The sequence below is a fragment of the Colossoma macropomum genome, unplaced genomic scaffold, assembly GCF_904425465.1.
Source record: "Colossoma macropomum unplaced genomic scaffold, Colossoma_macropomum, whole genome shotgun sequence".
Lineage (NCBI taxonomy): Eukaryota > Metazoa > Chordata > Actinopteri > Characiformes > Serrasalmidae > Colossoma > Colossoma macropomum.
The window spans coordinates 7519772-7545723 of record NW_023494794.1 but is presented as its reverse complement, the minus strand read 5'-3'; the positions used below and the strand labels follow the sequence as shown (position 1 = coordinate 7545723).

Genomic DNA, 25952 nt, shown 5'->3' with positions numbered 1-25952 from the left:
CTGTTTTCAGTAATATAAAACCAATTTGGTGTGTAAAGCTCCAACACTCCTCATGTTTTCAGCATGAGTGGGCGGGGCTAAACTGTTATAGAGTGAACTGGCAAATATATGCAAATAAGTTTTGTGACATCACAAAAAGGCAATTTAAAATGGGCTGTTTTTGCAGCTTTTAGTTTGCAATTTCGTTTTTAGTTTGCAATTTTGTTTAGTTTTGAAATTTTAACAATGTTTACAAACTCTTTTCTTAAAAAGATATGGGCCCTTTAAGTTCTAACAACTGTACCCGAAGTAACAAATCTAACTGTAGTGTATTTATCAATTTATTTACTTTTTTGACAGAATTTTGAAATGTAACCCTGAAATCAATAAATAAGTTATATTCTTATATGAGTTAGTGGATAAAATAACAAAAATAATTAATGTGGCAGGTGATACCGAACTTTTGAACACTACAGTAAAGAGAAAGTGTGGCTGTAATAGCTGAGAGCTGAGATTAGAGATGGTGCGTTGTAACAAATCAATTTCACAACAAATAATCATCAGAAATGAGCTCAATCTGCCGCTGCGTCTGTCTCATCCCCTTTAGGTAGTTTTCTGTTTGTTTCTGTGTCGTTTCGTCCATAGTGATGGTCAGACGTTGCAAAAATGCCGTAACATTGAAATGAAACATAACTAAAACAAGACAAAGCTCGTCTAGAAAACAAACAAAAAAAGAAAATAAAACTCTTTTTCTGATGTGGTGAAATATACCTGCAGTGGAACTTTCAGTTTCGCTTTTACAAAAAGTTTTTTTAAATTTATCGCTTAGCTTTACATTTGTTTCTTCTTCCCGAATCATCTAGAGGATTTTCTCTCTCCGATACGCCAGTCACATGACCTCATGACAACAGCACTGGGGGAGGGTCAGAGGGGGCGGGGCTTCTCCATGACCCCTGGGCTCCACGAATGGGCGCCCCCGCTGCTAGCTCCTCCCACTTTACCCTGCATTCACATCATGCAGTTTCGGGCGGAGCCTCTCGACTTGCGCTGCACCTTGCGTGTGTTGCCATGGGAACAGAGGGACTTTGGCTTAGTCGTGGTGTTTTAGGCTGGGCGGCGAAAAATATCGCTCAAGAGCCTTCCCATCATCCCTTTCTCTCATGCCGCAGAGCTTTAGAGCTCTGCACGCTATCCCGGCAGTCTCCCGGGGTTACCGTGGCAACATGTTCCGGTAGTCTGGAGGCTGGGAATGAAGGTGCTGTTGTTGCTGCTGCTGCTGCTGTTGTTGTTGATGCTGTTGTTGTTGTTGTGGCTGTTGCTGCTGTATGTATCCCACAGTGCTTTGCGGCGGGACGTTAGTGGCGTGGAAGAAGGCCTGAGTGGGGCCGCCATGGATGAGGCCCTGTGGTTGCATCTGAGAGAAAGAGAGAGGAAATAGGAGGGAGAATAAAATCGGAACAGGGCTTATAATCCTTACCTAGTAAATCATCTCTGGGCAAGTAAGAATAAAGTAAATTATGCAAAACGTACAAAATATTCCTTAAAGAACGATTCTAAAGCTTTTGAGAAGGTGACCCCTTCCCAGATCAATCATTTTGAGCTGAAGCATGCTTAGATTAATCATTCGTAGGTGAATCATAATCAGATGAATCATTAAGAAGTGCAGCATTCTCAGTTAAATATTTCTGAAGTGAATCATTCTCAGTGTAGTTGTTCTGAGGTCAATCACTCTTTGAGTATTCATTCAGGAGTGAATCATCCTCAGATGAACTGCTGTGATCTGAATTATGCTCAGATTAATCGTTCTGATGTAAATCATTCTCAGGTGAACTGTTCTGATTTGAATTATTCTCGGATGAATCGTTCTGAACAGAATCATTCTAAAATTACTCATTCCAAGGTGAATCATTCTCAGGTGAATTGTTCAGAGTTTTAATAATTATCAGGTTAACTGTTCTGAGTTGAATCTTTATAAGATGAATGCTCCAAGTTGAATTATTGTCAGATAAATTTTCCTTAGATTAATCACTGTCAGATCGTTCGGTAGAGATTCCATCTCATATTAATCATTCAAAAGGTCATAATTCTCAGATAAACTGATGTGAATCACTCCCATATTAATCGCTCTGAAGTGAACCATTTTCAGGTGAATTGTTCTGAGGTGAATCATTCTCAGGTGAACTGAGATGAATCATTCTCATATTAATCGTTCTCAGGTGAGTGGTTCTGAGGTGAATCATTCTCAGATGAACTGAGATGAATCATTCTCATTTTAATCATTCTAAATTGAATCATTTTCAGATGAATTGCTCTAAGGTTAATCATTTTCAGGTGAATTGTTCTGAGGTGAATCATTCTCAGATGAATCCTTCCGAGGGTTTGGTGAGTTATTTACCTGAAAGAACTGTTGAGGCTGTTGGATCTGCAGGCTGTGCTGGGTGCTCTGAGGGTGGGGTGTGTAGGCGGGCGGAGCCCGAGGAGTGATGAAGCTGTTGTGGGGTATCATGATTGGTGAAGTGAAAACAGGAGAGGGGACTAGCACAGCGTTGCAGTTGACCTGTTGCACTGGAAAGGAAGGGGCCATCATCTGTTGGTCCAGATATCTGCACATAACAAACCCAAACACACGCACAGTTACAATATTTTATCTAGTTTATGCTCAATTCTTTCAACTGTTTTTGAAGTAGCTGTATCTGATGTAGATTTGTTTGTCACTTTATAGGCTTAGATACAGTAAAAGCCTATTTACACAAGCATTTTGTCAGCAAAATTTCACAAACAAACATACATTCATTTCAGTGGAATCTGATGCAATGAACAGCTTCTGGAGCTGGAACTTTGGATAGCAGCCCTTAATATTCAAAAATGCTAATTTTATCAGCATCTAAGCATCTAAGATTCTTTCAGCATTTCTTCCCTACTGGCTTTACTGTTTATGGTAGACGAGGTGGCCAGTTCGCTACGTGCTAGGTTAGTTGCTTGGCTAAGTGCTGCTGCACACACCAGTCACCCCACTGCTACTAACCACATTAGTTATCTAGTTTTTGCAACACTTCAGTGTGCAGCCCTGAGCTCCTGTGGGTATATAACTGGTATAATTCTGTTTACTTTTGCGTTTTTACTGTTTATATTCAGAAAAGTGCATTAATTTACAGGATTATTTTTGTCACCCATCTTCTGGTCCAGCTGTAGTCATGTCTATTTGGCAAAGTGAATTTCTTCTGTTCTGTCGGTGCATTTTGTTCACTTCAATTTGTTTGCAAAACTCATAAAAAAATAAAAAAGTAAATATAGCAACATCATGTACTGTGATTATCTGCAAGTATTGTGATATTTCTGTCATATCGTCCACCCTTATTTAGCCCCTATAAAGGGCAGACAAATCACCCAGACCCCCCCACTGTGACTCACTTGGTTTGCTGAATGGTAGAGTTACACTGAGACGCCTGAGATCCGCTGCTGTCTGGAACCAGAGTCTGAACCGGCTGGTTTAACAACATCCTGCACAACACATCACAACACACACACACGCCAATTATTAAACTACACTGTGTGTGTGTGTACCATAGCTGTCTGTCGTGGCTGTGTGTGTGTATGTGATATATGTGTATGTATGTGTGTGTGTGTACTGTAGCTGTCCGTCAGGGCTGTGTGTGTATGTGATATATGTGTGTGTGTGTGTGTGTGTGTGTACCGGAGTTGTCCGTCAGGGTTGTGTGTGTGTGTGTGTGTGTGTGTGTATGTGATATATGTGTGTGTATGTGATATATGTGTATGTATGTGTGTGTGTGTGTACCGTAGCTGTCCGTCAGGGCTGTGTGTGTATGTGATATATATATATATATATGTGTGTGTGTGTGTGTACCGGAGTTTTCCATCGGGGCTGTGTGTGTGTGTGTGTGATATATGTGTGTGTGTGTGTGCGTGTGTGTACCGTAGCTGTATGTCGGGGCTGTGTGTGTGTGCTTGTGTGTACCGTAGCTGTCCGTCAGGCTGTGTGTGTGTGTGTACCGTAGCTGTCTGTTGGGCTGTGTGTGTGTGTGTGTGTGTACCGTAGCTGTCCGTCGGGGCTGTTGTCTGTCTCGCTGTGCCGGTGCGAGTGCGTGTGTGTATCTGGGACGGTCCGGTATCCGTGGTTTGGGGAGAACATCATGGGGTTACTGTAGAGTGGCATGGTCAGACTGGTGTGTGTCTGCACCGGAACACTGACTGTCTGCATTGGAGTGCTCCGAACCAGCCTCTGCTGAACACACACACACACACACACACTCAAAATCTACAATCTGTAAATATATAAGAGTATATGAGTACATGCTCCATGCAATCTAAAACCAGTAACCTGATTGCCTTAAAATTTTGAGTTATCAGAATAATAATCTGTGTTTACTTTGGTTTGAAGAACTCAAACAGGTTACTAAATAGTCATTTTACACTGTGTGTGTATATACAGCTGTACACAAAGGTCTGGGCACCTCGGACAAGTTTTCTAGATTTTCTAAGCCTCTACAAACAACATACATCTGCCATTTTGAATGCACAGCTACTGTTTATTTGCTGAATTTAACAGCAAAATGAAACATAAAATGTGGCCTGTGCAATTTATGTCACATTGTATACTTTTTGTTTTCTTTTTTTTGCCAATTTGTTAAACTTAGCAAATAGATGCAAACTGTGTGCCAAAATTTGCAGGAAATTCCTTATTTATTCATTGCACATATTTTCACTTAGAAAATCAACAAAAGATGTAGGTTGACCAGGGGTGCTTAAACTTTTGCACATGACAGTATGTGCGGCCCTATGCGTGTGTATGTAAGTGTGTGTGTGTGTTGTACCTGTGTGGTGGAGCTGCTGGGCTGCTCTCGTAGCAGTGTGTGTGGTGAGGCTGAGTGTGGAGCACAGTGTGGGGGTTTGGGGTGGGTGTGGGTGTGTGTGTGAGTGCTGTTGTGGCGGATGACTCCTGATTGGCTGTTCTGGACCGACTGGACTGAAGGCTGCTGCTGCTGCTGCGGAGACAAGGACGGGAAATCACTGTGGATCGGCTGCTGCAGCAACATCTGCACAAACAGAGCAGAGAGAATTATTCATTCAGCCTAATGAGAAACTGTTTATATCACAATACCTACATTTAGAGCCAGTTATTCATTCAGCCTAATGAGAAACTGTTTATATCACAATACCTACATTTAGAGTCAGTTATTCATTCAGCCTAATGAGAAACTGTAGAACAGACTCAGTTTATATCACAATACCTACATTTAGAGCCAGTTATTCATTCAGCCTAATGAGAAACTGTAGAACAGACTCAGTTTATATCACAATACCTACATTTAGAGCCAGTTATTCATTCAACCTAATGAGAAACTGTTTATATCACAATACCTACATTTAGAGTCAGTTATTCATTCAGCCTAATGAGAAACTGTCTATATCACAATACCTACATTTAGAGCCAGTTATTCATTCAGCCTAATGAGAAACTGTCTATATCACAATACCTACATTTAGAGCCAGTTATTCATTCAACCTAATGAGAAACTGTTTATATCACAATACCTACATTTAGAGTCAGTTATTCATTCAGCCTAATGAGAAACTGTCTATATCACAATACCTACATTTAGAGCCAGTTATTCATTCAGCCTAATAAGAAACTGTTTATATCACAATACCTACATTTAGAGTCGGTTATTCATTCAACCTAATGAGGGGCTGTAGATTGGCCCTTAAAGAAACCCAAAGTTGGTATTTATTTAAATTTCATTCGACTGAAATATGGTGTTGTGGCCCTAAAAATGGATGATAAATGATGATACATTCAAACTTTTACTCCTCATTGTTGTTCTGAAGACTCATAATCGGTCTGAATTGCTGGGTCCTCTGGCTATGAAAGAAGGCATTTGTGGGAAGAGCATGAATATGTAAATTACCTGCAGGTTGGCGAGCTGTAGTTTCTCTTTGATGTCGTGGAGCTCCTGCTGCTGAGTCTTGATGTCAGCCTGCAGTATCCGGGTTCTCTCCTCCAGCTGCTCCTTCAGCTGGTGCATCACTCCCAACTGAGGCTGCTGGAAACCTCCGCACACAGACTGGTGCTGCGCAGATGACTGCACACACAGAGAGAGTGGATGAGAAAGGGGAAGAGGGAAGAGAGAGAGAGAGAGAGAAAGAGAGAGAGGGGAGAAAGAGAGAGTGAGAAGAAAGAAGAGTCAAAAGAGCGAGAGGGTGAGAGACAGGATGAGAGAGGGAAAGAGGGAAGTGAGAGACAGAGAGAAAAGAAACAGGGGAAAAGGGACAGAAAGAGACAGCGGGACAGGAACAGAGAGAAAGAAGAAAAGATAGGAAAAAGAGAGAGCGGTAAGCGAGGAAGAGAGAAAGAGAAAGAGAGGATAAGAAACAAAAGAGAAAGAGGGAGAGAGGATGAGGGAAATGTGGGACAGAGAGAGAAAGAGAGAGAGGAAGAGAGAAAGAATGATACAGAGGGAGAAAGAAAGAAAGGAAAAGAAAGAAAGAAAGAGGGTGAGAGAGAGCATAAAGAGAAGGAAAGGGTGAAAGGAAGGAAGAGAGAAGACAGAGAAATTGAGAAAGATAAGAGAAGAGGGAATAAATGATAGAGAGAGAAAGAGAGGATGAGAGAGAGAGGGAGGAAAAGAAGAGGGAGAAGGGGAGAGAGAGGGACTAACCATCACTGAGGGTTGTGAGCAGGACGGGGAGGGGGGGAGGGGCTCGGAGGCTCGTCTCTGAAGCAGACTCTAAAACACAGATAGAGAGAGAGAGATTGAGAGAGAGAGAGAGAGAGAGAGAGAGAGAGAGAGAGAGAAAGAGAGAGAGAGAGACACTGTTCTAGTCTACAGGGCAAATTAAATACATTTACTATCGACTGATAAAAACACAAACCACCAGAGAGCAGATATCGCCCTGTTTCTCTGGTTCGGAGGTGGTTCTGGTTCTGAGAGGGACAGAGCTGAAACCGTGTACCTTTGAGCCACTGTGCGACAGCCTGCTGGAGCTCTCGGGTCCAATAGACGCCGACTGCCGCGATGACGTGCAGGTTTCTTTATACCGGACGGAAGAGTTCGCTGTGGAGTCACAAACAGACAACTCTGAGTGAGTTTAACACCTAAAAATCTCAGCCTTAAAACACCTTCAGGCTGAGTTACTCCAAAGAAATGGGACCCATTTTTGGGACATTTACATTGACTAGACCTTTAGTTTTGAATAGAAACTGGTTATATTATTATTATATTTATAACCAGTCATAAAAAAAGATTCTTCTGATACAGCATAATGTGATCATTAGGGTTTACTAGGCACTATGCAAACAGCAATAACAGCTCATATATATATATATATATATATATATATATATATATATATATACACACAAGTTGTTATTGTTGTTTGCGTAATGCAGGTTTAATAAGGCCTAATAATCACATTATACATATCGCTGCTGTCGGAACAAAACATCGTACCTCCATTTTTTCCGTTTTTCAGTTTTTGACATAATCTGAAAGTACCCATACTTTCATAATGTGTACCATAATATCATAATATATATCATAGAATAATGTGATTGTTGACATAATGTGATGTCAACAAACCTCTTAGCGTACCTTCAGCCATGCTACAGCAGTTAGTGGTGTAGGCTACAGCGTTATCTAGCTTGCTAGTGTGCGTGTTACTCACATGCCGAGTCAGACAGTGCAGTGTGGGATGATTTGCGTGAGCTGTGTGATGAAGCTGATCGAGCTCCGCTGATTCTGTCCCGTGATGCGTCCATAGGAGCACACATGTCCAGATAAACCTCCTGACCCTACAAACACACACACAGAGAAACATAACCAACACAAAAACACACACACAGAACTTTACAGGCACCATTTTCTCTTCTCACAGTACTGCACAAAAGTCAGAGACCACCCTTCAGTCAGAGCTCACATTAATTATGTTATTCATTTTTCAGGGTCAGAAAAAAGCGTCAACAACTAAATGAATTTTTTTAGTAGTGTTTATTGTGTCACTCTTCACCTTCATCACAGCTTCCATTCTCTTCAGCAGACTCACTTTCAGGTCCTCAAAGAATCTGCAGACACACCTCCAAAGTTCAGTCTTAGAAGCTGGTTGATCATTTTCTGAAGTAATCAAACACATTCAGTGGTGTTGAGGTCTGGACTCTGGGGTTGTCAGTCCATTGTTCAGCTTCTTTGTTTCATGTGTCCGTCTCCTTTTCTCAGTGAGGTTCTTCTTGACAGCTACACATCCTTTCAGACCCACAGCGCTGAGTCGTCTTCTCACAGTGGAAGGATGGACAGAAACACCTGTGGATGTTTTCAGATCTGAAGCAGCTTGATTTTCTCCTCTCTCTCAAAGATGAAAACTTTCAGTGCTGTTTATCTGATGGGGGCAGTTTTGGTGTCTACCAGGTCTTCCAGGTAGTTGTTAGGAGGCACATTTTCTCTGCAGCTTTTAATCATCCAGTTTTGGAAACTCCTGTTTTTTTCACTTATTTTCATTTGATTTTGTCCATTCTTATGCAAATGTCTAACCTCATCATAAATATCTTCTGAAAATTAGTAACTTTTACTTAATAGCTGTTTTCAATGGAAATTAAATAAATGAAGGATGGTCCCTGATTTTTTAGCAGTACTGTACTTTAGTTAAGATATTACATCCTGGAGAAGGTTCAGTTGGGTATCAGGGCAGATCATAAAGCATCTGATCCACTTTAGTGTCCTACTGAGTTTTATTTATTTAAAAGTATTGTAGGCCCGCTGGTGGAGATTGACAGCCATGCCACATCAGTGCTCGCCAAGGTGCTGCAAAGACGGACCAAAACAAACATCAGCACCTTTGCTGCGGACCGCAGCACGTGCAGAAGAAGGGCGCTGGCTGCCGATGAGGAGAGCAGCTGTGACGCCAAGAGACAGAGACAAAAAGGGCTGCGTGGGCAGCCGTCGGGGGGAAGCTTCTCCAAGAGAAAAGACCTGTACTGATCGCCCTTTTCTCCTTTTCTCTCTCCCTCTAACTAGGTTCAATGACAGACTCAGACCCATAAGAGGATCCCATCTGCCTCTACTCACCCTCCACTCCCTGAACTCTTCCCCATAGGACGGCCATGGGTCCACTGGCCCACCAAAAACCCTGAACCCAGAGCCGTATCTTTTTTTCTCTTACTGCCTCAAATGAGATGTAGTTTTGTTTCACACCCGTTTTCGGACTACAGCCTTTTCTCGCTAAACTGTCTATTTTTGAGTTTGTAATAAACGTCTCAGAGCTCTACTGACCTGTCTCTGGTGTGTGTGTCCAGCTCAGATGTCGGTTCCATTCACAGTAAGTATTTTAACACTTTAAATCATTTCATCCTTTAAGTACTCTATCTTTATGTATTTGTATGTTTACAGATAATACTCTGCAGAAAAGCTTTGGCAATATGAACAAATGTAACCTTCATTAAAGTGTTATTATATACAAGTGTGCCTGAGTGTGTGTGTGTGCGTGTAAGTGCATGAATTTGTGTGCAAAGTACCTTTATTGAGGTGGTGGCCATATCAGAGGAGCTCTCCTCCAGCCCGTACTCTCTTCTCCTCTCCGCCCTGACCTCAGCATAACTACAGAGAAAAAGAAAGACAATAAGAGACAAATAAATGAGAAAAAAGAGATAAATAACTTTCTAAATTAATGTAGGTGAAACTGCAATGATAGAAGCTGTCCACTAGATGGACTCAGAGCTGTGTAAATGTGACTAATTAGTTCTGAGTGAATGACTTTTGTATGCAAGGATTCTTATAAGCCATAATTATGAGCCACTGTCATATCAAAACCTCATAACTCCTATTTTTTGTGCTTTTATTTTACACCATTTGAAAACTCCAGCTGTTCTTTGCAATGTATGAACATTTCATGATTACTGGACTGACAGAAATGGCACAAAATTACCTGGGATAAAATCTATATTGACATGCATTACAGTTAAGAATGTTCTTTTTCTTCTACTGTAAATCTTACAATAAATTGTATATTTATTTATATAATTGTATATATTGTATGTTGTATTAAAAGGTTTTTACAAATTTTAAGTTTAATTGCTGAATTTAATATAAAATGTGGCCTGTGCATCTTTTTCAACACGTTAAACTCAGCAAATAAATGGAGATTTTGCAGTAAAATTGGCAAAAAATGTCATATTCATCATTGTTCTCTGTAGACGATGTGTTGCCTGTAATTTGACCAGGTGTTCAAGCTCTTTTGGGTATGACTGCACACAGCACTATTACTCCATTCACTGCTGTGGTAACAGTGTTTGTTTTAGTTATATTTAATGTGAAAGAAGCCCCTTGAATCTGAATTGGAGGGTTATTGTGTGTGAGTGTGTTTACCTGACGACGGTGTGTGTGCAGACGATGAACTCCGGTTTGGAGTTCCACTGGTGGTAGGTGATGTAGTAGTGTGTCTGCAGCCAGATCCACTGCTGGCCTTTAGTTAGAAAACGATAATAACACGACTTCCCCTTCCCACACTGCATCACTGCGGAGCACAGACACAGAGACAGAGAGAGAGTGAGTGACCTATTTCTGACTGAAATGACTGCACCACAGAGAAAAGAGAGAGAGAGAGAGACAAAGAGGCAGAGAGAGAGAGAGAGAGAGAGAGAGGAAAGAGAGAAGGAGTATATACACCGATGAGCCAAAACATTATGATTAATGTGCCTAACGTGCTGTTGGTCCTCTACTATAACGGTTCGGCTCTTGTCAAAGTGGCTCAGGTCATCACGCCTGTCCATTTCTAAAGCATTTAACAGGCTGACGACATGAAACGACTGAATCTATCTCAGATCCTGACGTGCGCCACTGTTACAAGATAATAAACACGACTCACTTCAGCTGTGATGGTCAAACAGGAGTAGAACTCTCTTCCCTGTGACAAAATCACTGCCTCAAGTGGCTTTTTGCTTTATAAACAGGCGGCCAACATAAAATATGATAAAACACACATTTTTCACAAAATAATGCAAGTTATTATTAATAATAATCGACATAAACAAGTATTCCGCCAAGAAGTGAAGTTCCTTTAGAGTACGGTATCGTATACATCCTGTATTATGGATGTGTTTTAAGTGAGCTGTTCTTTTCTGTTCAGAATTAAAATGATTGACCATATGCAGCCGGAATATTCTGTTTAAAAGACTTAGAAGAGACTCCCAAAGCCATCTAAAGTGACTCTTGTCGGGAAATCCCATTATACCATAAGTTCATCTACACTTTTAAAAATTCTTAAAAGCTTCACATCCTGACAATAGAAGAACCTTTTTGGTGCAATATAGAACCATTTTTTAAAAAAGGTTATGTATAGAAGCATCTACAGCACATTCTCCCATCTGAAAATTTTGTTGCTATATGTGAACCGTGAATCCAATCAAGAAGTTGTATAGAAGCACAAATCACACAATCAGACCGGACATGTTGGAACGATGTTAATGTCTTGAAAACTGCAGGTCGACAAAAATTATGGCAGAAAAATATAAATAAAAGAAAAGAATAACACAAATCTGATATCAATGTTACCGCTCAGCCACACATCAGATAATGCTACTCACATTGTTTGTGGCACTGAGCGATCAGCTCCAGATCGTCTACGTGATAATAATCATATCCAGACGTCCCCAACACCTCGAATGGAAGGTACCCAATGATGGGAGAGGCCCTAAAACACACACACAAACACACAGGTTACACAGACCTGATACACACAAACACAGACATACTTCATATTCCAGTACAGCCTTCACTGAGACTCAAATACATACTGTACTGAGGTTTATTATTAGGTACATCTACCCTCTACCTACATTCACTGGCCACTTAATCAGAAACATCGACCACATTCTACACCGTATACAGAATCACCCTTCATTTTCCAGCCTCGGTGAAAAAAGCAGAAAACACATTTAATGGAAAATGACCCACAAGTGTCAGATCTGAAGTGAGAGTGGAGCTTGATTTTCTCCTCTCTCTCAAAGATGAAAGCTTTAAGTGCTGTTTATCTGACAGGGGCAGTTTTGGTGTCTAGCAGGTCTTCCAGGTGGTTGTTAGGAGCCCCATTTTCTCTGTAGCTTTTATTCATCTTTTTGAACTCCAGGTTTTGCAAACTCTCCCTTTTTTTTGATTTTTCCCCAATTTAGTCATTTCCAATTTCACCTGCTAGCTAGAACCTCCACAATTACATGATACCTTCAAAGCTGGAAGGGCGAAGGCTAGCAAAGGCGTCCTCCGAGACCCGTGAAGCCGCATCTTTTCGAACTGCAGCTCACGCAACGTCATTGGACAGCTGAACGCACTCAGAGGAAAGCGCCAACCGCCAGATCTGTTACATCAGCCAAAAGACGCCTGATTAGCAATCCGCCGAGTGATGAGGCGGGGGGGGGGGCCATCCTACCCACGCAGAGAGCAAGGCCAGTTGCGCTCTCTTGGACTCAAACTCATGATGTCCTGATGGTAGGGCCAACGCTTAGACGGTTGCGCCACTCGGGAGCCCAAACTCAGAATATCTTGCGTCTAATCTCCTCAGAAACATCTCCTGAAAAACTTGTCCTTAACGGCTGTTTTTTTGCAAAGTAGTGTGCAAAACTCCAAAAGTTTGGACAGATTAGATTATACTCCATAATACAAGACAATTAAAGGGGAATTCCACCAAAATTCTAAAAAAAAAATTCTGCATGACTGAATGTTTAAGACGTAAACAGTCACTCAGAGTGGTCTGATGCAAAATGCTCTGTTCTAGAGGATCACTGACAGCAGAAAACGTTTAATTAAGAAACAGAACACTCAAGGTTGTATGTTATCGCGAAATAACATCACGGCTTATTTCGATGTGATTTAGTCATAGATCATCACAGCCGTGTTGTTATTGCCGATAACACACTCCTCGAGTGTTCTATTGCTTTTACACAACAGTTAAATAAATAAAGTAAGAAATTAATAAACTGGTCCGTGAACGCGGCATTTAATATGTTTTAATGTTCGCAGTTCCTTCCACCAATTATAGTTCCTTAACAAGCAGCTTGTTGCTACGTCAGAGTAATGAGCTCCGCCCACTCACTGCACAGTCTGCTGTAAGCCTCGTCCTTTGAAGTGCGGACTGAGCCATAAAACTGCCGAAATGTCAAAAAACAAGTTCAGCTCAGTTTTGTCAGTTTTTGCCAGATCAGTATTAATGTTGTTTTGTTCCAGCCAGTCTGTAAAGCATTTTACAGCCCATTTAGTTTGGCGAATGGTATTGGGTTCATTTCTGGCTGATTCCAGGTTGTTTAGCTGTTCTTCTGTCACAGCTGCCGACTGAAAAGCTGCTCAGTGGTGATGACAGTTTGGGAATTTAGTGTCGTCTCATCTTCAGAGTCTGACCAACTCGGCTGTTGGTCAAATGTGATCTTAAAAGTGTCCATTTTCTGTTTGTGGCAAAGTAAGAAGTAAAAATGTTCAAATGCCTTGAGCGTCTCCTACAGCTGTCAAAGGCGTTGCTTAGCAACAGCGTCTCAGTGGAGTGATACAGTGTTTGTAAAAAAAAAAAAAAAGTGATGTTATGGTGAAATATCAGCACCGTTAGAACGACTCTCAACCAATCAGCTTGAGCGGCCGAACTAACTGTTGTATAATACCTCTTTGAAAGCTACTAGAACGCTGCCGGACGTGTAAGACATTGTTTAATGGTAGTTCTGAGAACGTTTTGGTGTAAAACATCTTTAAATCTGTTGGTGGCAGAGAGGTACATGCAGGGTGTTGTGAAGTTAAACAGTGTTGAGTTTTCTCTGATTTAGCACTATTTTACCTGGAGTGCAGCGAGACGTCAGGAACCAAATGTCTTCTATAAAATAGCTAGCTAGTGTTTTTTTTTTATTGGCAAAAACACTTTAACTGCCCAGATAAACAGTGTTAAACAATTTGCTCAGGTGCCTCAGACTGTGGCACAGTACTGTATAAACACTCTGAAGACATGTAGGTTCACTGGTGGTTTTGGACAGTAAATAAATTCTCTATATTTGTGTTGTAGTCATGGCGACCCCTGGTTCCTATCACCACCACTGTAAAGAAACCAGAACCATTTCACACCAAACCACTCTGAGTGACTTTGGATTATGCAGAAATTTGGAAAACTTTGTGGAATTCCCCTCTAATACACACACATACAATCTGGGAACCATATATATTCACCATCCAGTGTGCAAAAGTTTAAGCACCCCTGATCAAATTCCCATCCTCTACAGAGAACAGACAACCAGTTTTCTTCATTTTTCAAGTTTAACATATTGAAAATATAAAGCATACAATATAATACATGCAGTAAGTTTTGCACAGGCAATATTTAATGTTTTTTTTTCTGAATATGTTAAATGAAACGATGTATTAACTTTCACTCAGAAAGTGTGTAATTTACTAAACAGAGTGCTCATCATTTTGTAAATGACTGTACATGTGTGTATGAGTGAAGGTGTGTATTAGAGAAGGATTATAATTAATAGCGATGGTTATGATGATGATATAAGCTTGTGTAAACTTTCATTCATTCCATTCTGTAAAGCACCCCACAGTGTGTGTGTGTGTGTGTGTGTGTGTGTGTGTGTGTGTGTGTGTGGCTGAAAGGTTCTGGTAGGCGTGTGTGAATATCCAATAATAGCGCTGTAGAGGACAGGACATCCAGTCTCTCCCCTCACACACAGTTACATAACCTCCTCTCAGCGTTTCCCACACAGCAGAGGCAGAGCTGTCGCTGACCATTACACTAATAATCCAGTAGAGCTGCCTGAATCGCTTGAATAACCGAGTATTCGTTCGTTTTGTTGGTACTCGTTTCTTTATTTAATATTCACAAGCTTCCAATTTAGATTGTTTAAGACAGTTTTGTTAAATCTATATAAATGGATAAAGAAGCATCATCAGAACATATTTATTACTTTCCATCCTCACACACACACAAACACACACACACACACCTCACACAGTGCCTTGACCTCGTTACCTGTTCTTTGTATAAGCTGCTGATGTAATAACAAGCATGAAGAATCGGAAACAGAACTGAGTCGCTGGAGTGAGTCAGGAGTTGTTTGAGTGAACAGTGAATCAGTTGACTCACCTGTGGTCTAAGAAGAGGAATTTCCACTCCAGACTGTGTCTCGACGTGAATTCATCACACGGATCTTCAACATTACACAAATCCTGGTACACACACACACACACACACACACACACACGCACACACACACACACACACGCACACACACACACACATACATAAGGATATTATGCACATGAATCACATTACTATTAATTATGGGTAGTTATTTATAATAAATATAAGAAATTACTATTACATATGGATACATATGTATATGTATGTGATATGAGACACTATTATTACATATAGTTACTAACAAATATAATACATGTAAGACATATATTACATACGAATTACATACAGATATTACATACAGATGTATATGTTGCATATGCATCACATTATTATTACATAAAGGTTCTTATATATATATGAATGTATATATAAATGTATGATTACAGGAGAAGGAAAAAAACATACATACAAAAAACAAGTCAATGGAACCAGACATCTTTTCAAGTAATTCTGGGTCATTTATATATATATATATATATCACTGTTGGGAAAAACTTTCAGTCTGGGGCAGCAGACATGATCCAGAATGGTCCAGACATTTATATACACTAATGGTTATGAATTTATTTTTACCCTTTTACATTACAAATAACTTTCTGGAAATACAGACATACAAATAATATACATTCAGAACAACCTGATATACTGACACTTCATCAAAACAAATATGTGTGTGTGTGTGTGTGTGTGTGTGTGTGTGTATGTGTGTGTATGAGTGTGTATGTGTGTGTTTTCTCTCACCTTAAGGAACTGAGGAGTGACCAGTCTGACTGTTGCCACCAAACACACCTGCTCCTCCAGAGAGGCCTGGAGTGTCCGCGGAAACACCAGCTCATACCCGTTACACGACGACGTAGGCACTGTAACACAGTTTAATAATAATTCATAATGAAGCCTTTAAAAACAACACACACACACACACACACACACACACACACACACACACGCACACCCTGATGTAACCCTGTCTGATCACACAGTGTAAAAGTAAGTGACAGCAAGCAGATCATTACGACTGTGTAGAATATCTGTGACAGTTATAGTTACACACACAGCTTTTATCTTCCACCCCACACACACACACACACAGCGTCAGAGAGGTGTGTATGAGTCAATTATTTAGGCACACAAGCATGCACACACACACACAACCATAACACACACAAACATGCACACAAACACACTATAACACACAAACAGAGTGTCAGAAAGCACACAGACTCATAAAAACAGCACAGAACATGTCAGATTATAATTACAGCCCACAGCAGCCTGAGGAGGCTCCTCTGTTTACAAGACGGGAAACTCAAAAATACACAAGAAAAGCAGGAATCCAGCTGAGCGCGAGCTGCTGTCTCTAAGGCTACGTTTATATCACAGCGTTTAAATGGCACAAATCCAATTTTTTACCTATAGTCAGACGTTTCAGACCTGGAATCCAGAGCTGAATTAACGAAGTTTTTTCTTAAGAAAACCTTCGTTAATTCAGCTCTGGATTCCAGGTTTTGTTGATTTACTAAGTGAAAATAAGTTACTATCTCATTTTTTAGCACACAATCTTTATTTTATTCACTGAGTTTAACATATTGGAGAAATAAAACATACATTATGAAATGTGCCATAATGTTTTCACAGGTCAAATTTTATACTTCATTATTTTTCCAATATGTTAAATTACACAAATAAACAGTAACTCTGCATAATAATGTGCAGAAGTGTGTTTGGTGTGGAGGATGTGTTCACTTACTTTCACTTCTAATATATTTCAAATCAATAAAACGTCATTTGCCTGAGGCTGCCCTGACTTTTGCATATGACTGTAAATGGGACAGATCTGATTTATTCCAAGTTGTGTGAACACAAAAACAGGTGTTACTGGAAACAGATCAGAATTTCTGTGTATACCTTTTCCCATCGTACACTAGTCTCTTAGGGCCAAACGTGTCCTCTTAATGAGAATACGCACCTATGGACCTACTCTTGATCAGATCTGAACAAAAATCATAACTGAGGAACTAGGCTTACAAAATGACCACAGAACAAAAGGCCCTGAGGTCGTCCACCTCTGGGGCAGTGTGGGCAGTCTCTGCTGGAGAGGAGTGGAATAAACAGGAGATAAAAGCATAATAATAATAATAAAGCAGAATACACACCGCTGTTATGAAACTTGAAATCTCCAACGAATTTGACGTACTCGTAGGTGGGCGGCTCCTTCGGATCGATATTTCCCCTCACCAAGTGACAACAAAACTCCACATGAGTCTCACCTGAGAGAGAGAGAGAGAGAGAGAGAGAGAGACTAAACCCTGTTATTTTTCACACTCATCAAAAACTAAACCCTCCTCAGGATGAACAGCTCATAAATATATATATATATATATACATATATATATATACTATATATATATATATATATATATATATATATATATATATACACGTAGAGAGAGAGGGGGGAGAGAGGGAGAGAGAGAGGTAGAAAGAGAGAGGGAGAAAGAGAGAAAGAGAGAGAGGGAGAAAGAAAAGGGGAGAAAGGAAGAAAGAGAGAGAGAGAAGGAAGAGAGAGAGGGAGAAAGACAGGACAGAAGGAGAGAGAAAATGAAGGGAGACAGAGGAGAAAAGCTTGATTAGACATGCAGGACATTTGTTCAAACACAACACAAATGTAATGTAAACATTATTAATTAATTATGTAATTAATGTTGTAAATATGTAATTACATTTAAAGATCCTTAAGATCCTGCATGTTTCTCGTAGTTTTCCCTTCTGCCTGAGGTCCAATTCTAACATTTCTGTGGTTTTACGCATCAAAAGCAGGCATCATTTATTTTTATATGACCATTTTACTGTGTACTTAAGACTGGAAAATGTAAATGAGCTCTATTCTGATTGGCTGTCCTGTATTGTGTCTTGTTCAAAGGGCAGTTCGGGGTGAAACCCTCCGTCAGCCTGAATGTGCGGTGCTAAACTGAAATTGGCTGAAAAGATGTAAAAGTGTTGTTCTTTTGTGACGTCGCAGAAACAGTGAATTTAAAATTCAATAAGAAATGAGCTTTGGATCCTCATGATTCTCCACCTGCAGGGTTTCATTTGGATGCTCTCTCTCTATCCCTCTCTCTCTCTCGGATTAGGGTCAGAGGGTGAGGGATTACCACAGCAGCGCAACTCAGATTAGCAGCATTACTGTGTTGGACACGCAGCGCTGCAAAATTAGCCCTGAAGCTAATCATAGTAGAACACAGCAGCCAGCCAATCAGAGTGCAGTATGACCTACAGCCAATCAGAGTGCAGTATGACCTATGGCCAATAATGGTGCAATATGATCTACAGCCCACTGCAGCCAGCCAACCAGAGTGTAGTATGATCTACACCTCACTGCAGCCAGCCAATCAGAGTGCAGTATGACCTATGGCCAATAATGGTGCAATATGATCGACACACCACTGCAACCAGCCAACCAGAGTATAGTATGATCTACACCTCACTGCAGCCAGCCAATGAGAGTGCAGTATGGTCCACACTCTACTGCAACCAGCCAACCAGAGTGTAGTATGATCTATAGCCCTCTGCATCCAGCCAATCAGAGTGCAGTATGCCCCAAAGCCCATGACCCAAAACTCTCAAACTGCAAGAACTGCAGTTTTAACTGTAGCCTGTTTTAAATGGGGAATTTTAACCTAATAACACAGAGCCGGTGAACAGCCTGTAGACAAGTTGGACCAATCAGAAGAAGCTAAACACTCACATGATGCGTACATGACATCACAACAATAATTAACCGGCAGTCTGGCGTCTGCGCTTAGTGCTCCAGTCTGAAGACAGGAAAAGTGGAGGTGCTGATCTTCTGGCCTGGAACTTTATAGAAAATAATCACAGTCGCAACGTCGGTCCGAAACATCACTATTAGATATCTAATCCTAAATATGTATGTGTATGTCTGTCGGGGGGGAGGGGCAGTAATGTAATAAGCGCACTGGGTCAGCGGCGGACTTTGATGAGTTATTCATCAGGACATCCCCTATAACGGAATAAAGGAGACATCAAACAGTGCAAAGGTCAGACGACAGATTCTCGCAGCATTGCCACAGCAACAGCCAGCGAAACCTTCCCCAAGGCAGAGGAACTTTCTATCAGGGTAGCAGTTTAAATTTACTTTAGAGATCTACTCGAAATAAAGTTTACTTTACAGTTCATTTCAAACAGAACCTCCTGCAGAGTTCACTGTAAACATTTACACAAGTTCAGCCTGAAACGAAATGAAACGTTCAACTAAAAACGCTTCAAAGACTTTAATGAAATAAATAAAAATAAAATAAATACATAAAAAACTAAATAATGTCAATAGAGATATATAAGTGTTGTGTACCTTTTAAATTATAGATGTGTTAATGTTTATGTGTTTTAAGGTGACCTTAGCAACCAACTGGGATGCCACAGCAATGGCCTAGCAACACCTTAGCAACCACTGTGGAAACCATAGCAACTGCTTAGCAACACCAGGCAATACCATCTTAGCAACCACCTGGGATGCCACAGCAATGGCCTAGCAACACCTTAGCAACCACTGTGGAAACCATAGCAACTGCTTAGCAACACCAGGCAATAACATCTTAGCAACCACCTGGAATACCACGGCAATGGCCTAGCAACACCTTTGCTACCACTGTGGATACCATAGCAACTGCTCAGCAACACCAAGCAACTAACATCTTAGCAACCGCCTGGCATACCACAGCAATGGCCTAGCAACACCTTAGCAACCACTGTGGATACCTCAGCAACTACTTAGCAACATCAAGCAACTAACATCTTAGCAACCACCTGAGATATCACAGCAATGGCCTAGCAACACCTTAGCAACCACTGTGGAAGCCACAACAACTGCTTAGCAACACCAGGCAACTAGCATCTTAGCAACCAACTGGGATACCACAGCAATGGCCTAGCAACACCTTAGCAACCACTGTAGATACCATAACAACTGCTTAGCAACACCAGGCAACTAACATCTTAGCAACCGCCTGGGATACCACAGCAAAGGCCTAGCAACACCTTAGCAACCACTGTGGATACCATAGCAACTGTTTAGCAACACCAGGCAATTAACATTTTAGCAACCACCTGGGAAACCACAGCAATGGCCTAGTAACACCTTAGCAACCACTGTGAATACCAAAGGCAACTGCATAGCAACACCTGGCAACTAAAAGCTTAGCACCTTTTTAAACGGAATTATTGTGACTTGCTACTGAAAGAAGAAAGAAAAATGCTTTAAAAAATATATATATATTAGCCAGTATGTGTGTGTATATTTGTGTGTATATGTGTGTGTGTGCGTATGTGTGCGTATGTGTGTGTGTGTATGTGTGTGTTTGTGTGTGGTGTGTGTGTGTGTATATGTGCGTATGTGTGTGTGTATTTGTGTATATGTTCATATGTGTGTGTGTATATGTGGGTGTATGTGTGTGTTTGTGTGTGTGTGTGTGTGGTGTGTGCGTATGTGTGTGTGTATGGGTGTGTTTGTGTGTGTGTGGTGTGTGTGTGTGTGTGTATGTGTGTGTGTGTGTTTGTGTGTGTGTGTGTGGTGTGTGCGTATGTGTGTGTGTATGGGTGTGTTTGTGTGTGTGTGGTGTGTGTGTGTGTGTGTGTGTATGTGTGTGTGTGTTTGTGTGTGTGTGTATATGTGCATGTGTGTGTGTGTGTGTCTGTATGTGTATGTGTGTGTGTGTGTATGTGTATGTGTGTGTGTGTATATGTGCGTGTGTGTGTGTGTGTGTGTCTGTATGTGTGTGTGTGTGTGTCTGTATGTGTATGTGTGTGTGTGTGTGTCTGTATGTGTATGTGTGTGTGTGTGTGTGTATGTGTATGTGTGTGTGTATGTGTGTGTGTCTGTATGTGTATATGTATGTGTGTGTGTGTATGTGTATGTGTGTGTGTGTTCACTCACTGCTCTCCAGGTAGTCGGCGGTGATGGGGTCACTCATCAGCAGGTGTGAGGACAGCAGTTTGTAGACCTCCGCATGTTCGCGCTCGGGCAGGAAGTTCAGGATGTTTTGGTCCACCATGTCTGACTGAAACACACCAGCAACAACCACAGTGTCACCGCCTGTAGTTCACCAACATGACGGGTTATACTGAGTTTATTATAGTGAGAACAGATGTTTTCTTTCTGTCACACAGAGCAGCGGCGGATCATGGCTTTTAGAGCTGGGCCTTCAGTTCAGGCCATAAATTACAAGAAGCAAGGCAAAAAGTCAAAAACAAGGGAAAGCAGGGTCGCTGCTGTCGGAACAAAACCTCTTATCTCCAAAACGGTCGCTTTACAGGAGAAGGAAAAACATACTTCTTTTAATGTAAGTCAATGGAACCAGACTTTTTTTGGGGTCGGTGCTTTTGGTCCATTCATCATGAAATTGACATACAATGTAAAGAACAACAGACATGATCAAACTATGTCAAAAACTGAAAAACGACAAAAATCGACATACGAGGTTTTTGCCCGACAACAGTGAAATGTTGATTTCTGCTAGCAGCCCAATGGGATTCTAGTAGCATATTAGCACTGAGCTAATGTCGATTCATTCACATAGCCAGATTAGATTTAACATAAAATACTGCTGTAACAAGAAGTAATTTTGGTATTTTCAAATTACGTTAAAAAATGAAAAATGACAAAAAAGGATACAAGGTTCTGTTTTCCATTTCTAACAACTGGCTGAAAGCTGGTTAGATGGCTTGTATTCACAGTCAGTGACGTATCTAGAACTGCCAGAAGGCCTAGAGTGACTTTTTTGGTTCCACAAAACAAGACTGGTTGATTTCTCTGTCAGTTCCTAATTATGTTGGTTGTTAATCTGGACTGTCAGGCCTTCAGTCCAGCTCCTGAAGTCCTAACCAATGGGAGAGCTCCGTTGGCTGTATCTACCCTGATACCATGGAGAGGACTGGATGATTTTCTGTCCAATTATTTTAACCTTTTTGTTTCCCTTTCGTTTGATTTTTCTGCAAAAGTTAGGAGCTCCAGCCGTTCAAAGCATTATGGGAAATGAAGTCTTCTGTCTGAAGTGACCTGTAGAAGTGAGTGCAGTAAATCCTGCTGGTGTTAATCCAGTCAAACGCCACAGCAGGGTGTAACACGGTGATGTAACTGCCCTCGTCTCTCATGTGACACTGAACCGCAGTGCACACAGCACATGTAACACTCAATCACATTAGCGCCAGGGGATGCGACGGGACACTCGGCCCGTTTTATGTGTCTGCCTTATTAAACAGAAGAGTGGATTCATGCACTAACGACCGTGATGGATTGGCTCATCAAGTTAAATGAACAGCATTTAAAGGGGAATTGCACCAACTTTTCAAAATTTCTAAATATTTTAGTCCTTGAGAGTCATTCAGAGTGATAGGAACCAGGAGTCCCCATGTCTACAACACAAATATAGCCATTTTATTTACTATTCAAGACCACCAGTGAACCTACACGTGTCTTCTGAGTTTTTATATGTAACGTTTATTAAGGTTAAATAGTGATAAATCTAAAAATAAGTTTTCTTTGGGGACTGTTTTGCCTCACAACGCCCTGCATGTATCCCTCCGCCGTGAATGGACTGAAATAAATGGATTAAAATACATTTTAAGCCAAAACTTTATCACACAACTATCATAGAACAGTATCTCAGATATCAGGCAGCAAATATCTAACCATTTCATGTAGTAACTTCCTACTTCCTGTGAGGGAGCTTTTAGAGGTGGACGTCTGGTTCCTATCACCACCACTGTGAACAGTTCTGACTCGTTAAGGTTCTCTATAACAGAGCATTTCACACCAAACCACTCTGAACGTTTTTAATCTTAATGATTAAGTTATGTAGAATTTAAAAAAATCGGTGGAGTTCCCCTTTACTAAACCCACACTGTTATTTATATCACAGATTTAATTCTATAAAAAATAATAAGCTGTTTATGTTTTTCATGGAAGCCACATTCTCTTCACACTGTGCCTCATAAATACTGCATGAACAACTAAACCGCTTATGAAACATCAACAATGGAATATAAGGGAAAAAAGAAACATGCTGAATCTCCAGGGGTCTCCGCTTCAACCGACTCCCCCAGAAAATATGGTGCATGTGGGCTGCTTCGCCTAAATTTAGCCAAACACGATCATTTATCTCTGAGTCATCACTTAAACTGGGCAAAAGGTTCGAAACATGAGTCATCCTCTCCAAACTGCAGAGATTAACCAAATTCCTAAACAGCACTGAATCTACTAAAGACGCTGATTGATATTTGCCTGTTCACACAAAGACCTGGAGCCGTTTTACAGAAACGTCCTATGTTTTAGTCTGAACTCCAGATCTGACAGGTCAAGATATGATTTTTCACACATTCGTATTACATAAGATTTAGGAACCTCATCTTACAGCATCTTATCTCCAGTTAGGAAATCTTACTTGATCAAAGTCGACAATCAACTGTCATGTCTGTTTCTTAGCAACTGAGTATACACACACAGCTGAAACGTAAACACGTCTTTAAAGTAATCAAGCCAGCCAGACAGCTAACATTAGCTACCATTACTGATGTAAAAAAGGTCAAACTAAACTAAAGTGTGATACTGTGAGTTGTGAATACTGAGAGCGCCCCCTGCTGTTTATTAGAGCGTTGCCGCTCCCCAGGTTCAGTCTCCATTTCCCAAACGCTTTAGCCGAGCGTGCTAACGTTACTCATCCTAATAAACAGACACACGTTCAGCTCCGTCTCCTCATTATTCACCACCATCACTGTAATATTTCATCATCAACATTAACACACAAAGGTAATCAGAGGGGCGGTGGAGATCGAGTCTGCAGCGTCTGAGATCTTTAAAACGCAGAGTTAGAAAAGAAAATCATCTCACAGTGAAAGCAGCGTTTTACAGTAGAAATAAATGGAGCTCATTATGCTGGTAGTGAACTATGCTGCCTGACACAGCTGCCTAAAAACCATAGTAACGGACCTTAAACAGAAGTGAGGACCCTGTTGGGGTTCATCCTAAAGTTAGGACAGGATTTAGGAGGTTTAGTCCAGTTAGGATGTTTGTGTGATGCTGTTTTCTTATCTGGAGTTAATGATGAGATTATGAAGTCAGGAACTGTTATTCTGTAATAGATACTGTCCTGAATTCAGTCTGTACTAAAGTCGTCATGGTGACTAAACAGATCAGAGCTCAGAGTTAAGATGTTTCTGTAATATGGCTCCTGGTGCTCAAACATGAGAATAATGTTCACACAGCAGGTAAAAGTGGCCCAAATCTGTGTTTTTTGTTTGGCTGTTCACAGATCAGCTCCTAAACTGACCCGCATGTGCAGAAGAACAGAGCTTCACGCAGCTCATCCAGAGGTAAACAATCACAACTGCCAACGAACGCCAGTCGCTCCCGGAGGATCAGCTTCACCTTCACCAGCATCACAGGAGCCATGATGAAGCTTCACTGACTGACAGCTGGGCTCATCACCCAGAATGTGTTTGAGCTCTCTGTAAAAAGGGCGTGGCCACTTCTTTGGTTCGTGTCCTCAGATTCTTTAAAATCTCTTCGAACATGGAGGACAGAAACATCAGCCTAAGTGTTTATGAGTCTCAGCAGCATAAAATGAGGTCGAATGTCGACTTGGACTGACGTAAAAGTCGCATGAATTTCAGTACCACATACAAAAGCATCTCAAATCGGAACAGAAAATGTCAGTTTTTTTTGCTGTTCACACTGAAACAAAAAGATCAGATTTGGGCCACTTTTACCTGCTGTGTGAACAAAGCCTAAATGTCTTTACAAAATGGATATTTTCAGTTCTAAAATCTGATTGGCTGAGCCAGGTTCAAAGTCATACAAATATGATGGCACACAACAGTCGGAAAAATGAGACCTGCTGTGCTACGTGATCATACGCTGACAAGCACAACATGGTGATGATTAGGGATCCTTCACTTACTGGTAAATGGCCAATCAGAGAAGAGACGCTGTCGGATACATAGATGATGTTTCCGTCCGTGGTGAGTGCAATGAGGAAACCGTCCAGAGCCTGTATAGAAAATAAAAAATGAAATAAAAAGTTTAAGTTTATACATTTTTAAAAAAAGTATATTAATTAAAAATATCATGGTTTTCATATCTAAACCTTATAATAATTGGAAAACTAATGGAAAACACCAGCTTCCCTTTACACAGTGTGAACATTTCAAGAGGAATGGACCAACAGAAATTTTCCAAAATGACTCAGAATAAAATGAAGCTACTATTATTTACACTAACATTCAAAAGTTTAGAATGATTGATTTTAATCATATAAAACAATTCGCAGCAGCTTCACAGCTTTCAAATAACTAGTATGAAGCTGTAATTGTTGGACGTGACCAGAATGACAAACAGCTGCAGTAAATGATAAAATGACTGAGAAACCTTTTCTAATTAATAAATATCCAAAATTCATCGCATTTCAAAAGTGGAGATCAAATCTTATTGCAGATAATTTGCCAAAAAATGACCCGAAATAGATAATTACAGTATATTATTTACCAATTAACAACTTTTTTTTATAGAATTCTTCAAATACTGAATAGAACATCTAAAAACGCATTTTGTCGAATAGTCTGTAATATTAAAATCCACATTGTAGAAGTTATCATTGTATTTAAATTAACAACCACTGTAAATGTGGTGATTCCAAAACTCTGCCACTGCGAAGTTATCAGTTTGAAGATGAGGCTTTTGTTCTGACAGCGACAATTTGCACCTTTTCAAAATATGTAATGTGTCATTT

At 40.6% G+C, this 25952-nt stretch overlaps 1 protein-coding gene across 5 annotated transcripts in view; it reads right to left on the bottom strand.

Annotated features, from left to right (window-relative positions):
• Positions 1–1010: 1010 nt before the first annotated feature.
• Positions 1011–25952, bottom strand: part of npas2 (neuronal PAS domain protein 2) — a 118693-nt gene continuing 93751 nt past the window's right edge. For 4 of the 5 annotated variants that reach the window (XM_036580009.1, XM_036580008.1, XM_036580010.1 and 1 more), the window contains 17 exons: positions 25125–25214; positions 21104–21227; positions 17310–17423; positions 15898–16016; positions 15100–15182; positions 11570–11676; positions 10353–10500; positions 9503–9584; positions 7663–7789; positions 6952–7052; positions 6657–6725; positions 5907–6080; positions 4812–5033; positions 4032–4222; positions 3391–3480; positions 2375–2582; positions 1011–1393 (listed from right to left, as the gene is read on the bottom strand). In XM_036580009.1, coding sequence (XP_036435902.1) covers positions 1190–1393; positions 2375–2582; positions 3391–3480; positions 4032–4222; positions 4812–5033; positions 5907–6080; positions 6657–6725; positions 6952–7052; positions 7663–7789; positions 9503–9584; positions 10353–10500; positions 11570–11676; positions 15100–15182; positions 15898–16016; positions 17310–17423; positions 21104–21227; positions 25125–25214 — 2253 coding nt within the window. In that variant the 3' untranslated portion in view covers positions 1011–1189. The remainder of the gene's footprint in view (positions 1394–2374; positions 2583–3390; positions 3481–4031; positions 4223–4811; positions 5034–5906; positions 6081–6656; positions 6726–6951; positions 7053–7662; positions 7790–9502; positions 9585–10352; positions 10501–11569; positions 11677–15099; positions 15183–15897; positions 16017–17309; positions 17424–21103; positions 21228–25124; positions 25215–25952) is intronic. The other variant, XM_036580012.1, reaches the window with a different exon arrangement.